This window comes from Sesamum indicum, linkage group LG10, assembly GCF_000512975.1.
Source record: "Sesamum indicum cultivar Zhongzhi No. 13 linkage group LG10, S_indicum_v1.0, whole genome shotgun sequence".
NCBI classification, from domain to species: Eukaryota; Viridiplantae; Streptophyta; class Magnoliopsida; order Lamiales; family Pedaliaceae; genus Sesamum; species Sesamum indicum.
The window spans coordinates 6,812,940-6,815,853 of NC_026154.1; the positions used below are offsets into that span (position 1 = coordinate 6,812,940).

Consider the following 2,914-nt stretch of genomic DNA (forward strand, 5'->3'; position numbering starts at 1 on the left):
AATGGAAAAACTAAAAAATTGTAAAAATATTATCTACTTATTCCGTAAAAAAATACAGAATTTTTTAAAAAAATAAGTAAAGTTACAATTCACGGTCCACAATGGCATTTTGGTTGGTCCGCCACAAAAAATAAAAACCTAACAGATTGAGTTAATTGTTAAATGATCATTAAAATTAAGAAGTATTAGTAATTATCAAACATCCAGGGGGGTGTTTCTACTTAATTATGCCGAAACTCAGGAAAGCTCGTTATGACTTATCCTCACATTTATTTACTTTTTCAACTTGATTAATTTGTTTATATGAATAAAGTGATGTCAGATGAAGATGATGCTATAACAACCATGCTGGCTTTAGAGCAAGGAGCTCTTTTTTGTACCAAAAAACCATTAACAATGCAGACAGTGAGGTACTTATGGCAGCATGTGATAAGGGAGAAGACAGGTAAAATGAGAGGAGACGAGCGACTTAGAGCGATTGCAGACTGCAACATGGTACAAAACAAACTTGGACAAGATCTTATGTTAAGCAACCAAGATGTTGGGAAAGAACATAAGTCAAAGAAAAAAGTGAAAACAGGAACGGCACAGCATGATTACGCTGCGTTCAAGAAGAAGGTTTGGACTGAATGGACTGAGGAACTTCATGACAAGTTCATGAATGCAGTCTTGCAACTTGGAGAGGGAAGTATGTTCTCTCTTATATAGTGCTTTTACAACATAAATATTTTGAGGTTTTTTTAGGGTAAATCACAAAGGGCTCTCCTAAGGCTTGCCATAATTAGAAATACCCATCGTTATTTGAAAAATTATAAATATCATTCTAAAATTATAAATACCTAGTGAAGGAGTATTTATAATTTTTCAAAAATTATAGAATATTTATAATTTTAAGAGGAGTATTTATAATTTTTCAAAAAACAAGGATCTCAGGGGAGCCCTTTGTAATTTACAAGTCAATATATGGGAAAATCGCATTTTTGGTCCCATATGTTAGAGTTTTTTTTTTTTTTAAATTTCGTCCCATTTTTTACGACTTTCTTACATCGCATCCCATAGTTAGAAATTTTCTTATTTTTAGTCATCACGTGACTTTTCATCCAAAATTAGTGGAGAAGTCATGAGGCTGTTAGTCCAACATGTATTTGAACTAATGGCTTTGTGACTTTTTCGTTAATTCTTGAACGGAAAAGTCTCATAAGGACTGAAATCTAACTTTTGGAATGCAATGCAAAAAAAGCGTACTAAATGGGACTAAATTAAAAATGTGTCTAATTTATTAGATTAAAAATACGATTTTCCCGATATTTACATAGCAAATACATGTCTAGAAAGTTGCAGCTGACATACTTCATTTTGATTGAGATAGGTTGCTATCCAAGAGAGATCCTTGAACTAATGAATGAACCAGGTCTTACCAGAATGCAAGTGGCAAGCCATCTCCAGGTTTGATTTTCAACTGCATGAATGCATGACCTTAATGCAAATTTGATATATCTTTCTAAATTGCATTTGTAGTTCAAGAGTATACTTAAATCATATTTTTAGTCCCATATTTTATAATATTTTTCAATTTAATCCTATTTATTATAATTTTCTCATATTTTGCGTCCCATAAGTTGAAATTTATCTCAAACTTTAGTCCTCACGTCCGTTTTCAGTCCAACAATTAACGGAGCATTATTACTTTCGGTACATTTTTCATCAATTATTGGTCGAAAATGCACGTGAGGATTACCATTGAGAAAATTTTCAAGTTATGGGATGCAATGTGAGAAAATCATAACCCTAATGCGATTTTCCGTTGAAGTACATAATCTTCCAATTGTAAGCAATCAATTATGTTGTTAATGATGTGGAGTTCATTCTACTTTCTACAGAAATGTAGGAATGCAAATCTGCTGCCCTCTGATGATCTGAGAAAACTGAAACCAGCGAATGCAGAAGCAAAACCACCAAAGAACAAAGCTCCAAGGACAAAGAAAGTGAACTTTGGAGCTATGCCTCGCATGAGCAACCACCAGTCCCATCTCCAGGAAAATCACGACAATAATCAACCAGACAGCATCATCGGTCTACCAATTGAAGGGAATATGGCTGGAGATAATTATTACAACCTTGATCAAAACAATGAGACGTTCAACATGGGACAATTTGAGCAGACTTTTTGCATGGATGAGCTGTTTATGGAAGGTGTCCAAAGTGTTACTCCTGCTTCGTCGTACCAGAACGACATCGCTGAGGATGTGTTTGAATTCCCAAACATGGATGTTATGGTTCATGATTTCTCTGGTTTGATAGAAGAATTAGGAATGGATTATGATGCAAGTTTTGAGTCAGTTTTTCTTCACCAAAATGAGGTTGGTCTTTTCATTAATTATAATGTGTTTTTCAGTAACTGCAAGTACTTATATACTAGGTTTTTTTACCTACAAATGCAGGTACCAAGCACTGGTGAGTGGAGTTTTGAGGTGACGAAATCAGGGAATGCTGAAGAGGAAATCGAGGGCCAGACGAGGGAAGAAGAATAATGTCGCAAATGCATGCTTAATTTCTTTCAAAATTAGAGATGGAATAAAGTTAGATTTAATGTTGAAGAAGAAACAGACAGCAGTATGATCATATTTTACTAAGTTGTCCTAATTATATTTGTGATTTTCTAGAATTATTAATTTATAATATTGAATGAATCATAAATATATGTAAGGGTCTTTCGAAAATTATTATCTTATTGATTTTTGAAATTATTAATTTAGACATTCGGGCCAAGTCGGAACTGAGAAAACTTATTATTTTATAGAAGTTATTAATTTATTGAGTATTAATTTATAGAGTTTCTAGTGTAACTTTTCGTACAATTCCAGACACTTGATCCAACAACTGATACCAAAAAGGGCTTTTTCACTTTTGATTC

At 33.3% G+C, this 2,914-nt stretch overlaps 1 protein-coding gene across 1 annotated transcript in view; it reads left to right on the forward strand.

The window, feature by feature from the left end:
* The window catches only part of LOC105172166 (two-component response regulator ORR26-like), a 4,216-nt gene extending 1,610 nt beyond the window's left edge, over nt 1-2,606 (forward strand). Inside the window, exons 3-6 of the mRNA XM_011093522.1 lie at nt 314-688; nt 1,370-1,446; nt 1,881-2,360; nt 2,442-2,606. Coding sequence (XP_011091824.1) covers nt 314-688; nt 1,370-1,446; nt 1,881-2,360; nt 2,442-2,531 — 1,022 coding nt within the window. The 3' untranslated portion in view covers nt 2,532-2,606. The remainder of the gene's footprint in view (nt 1-313; nt 689-1,369; nt 1,447-1,880; nt 2,361-2,441) is intronic.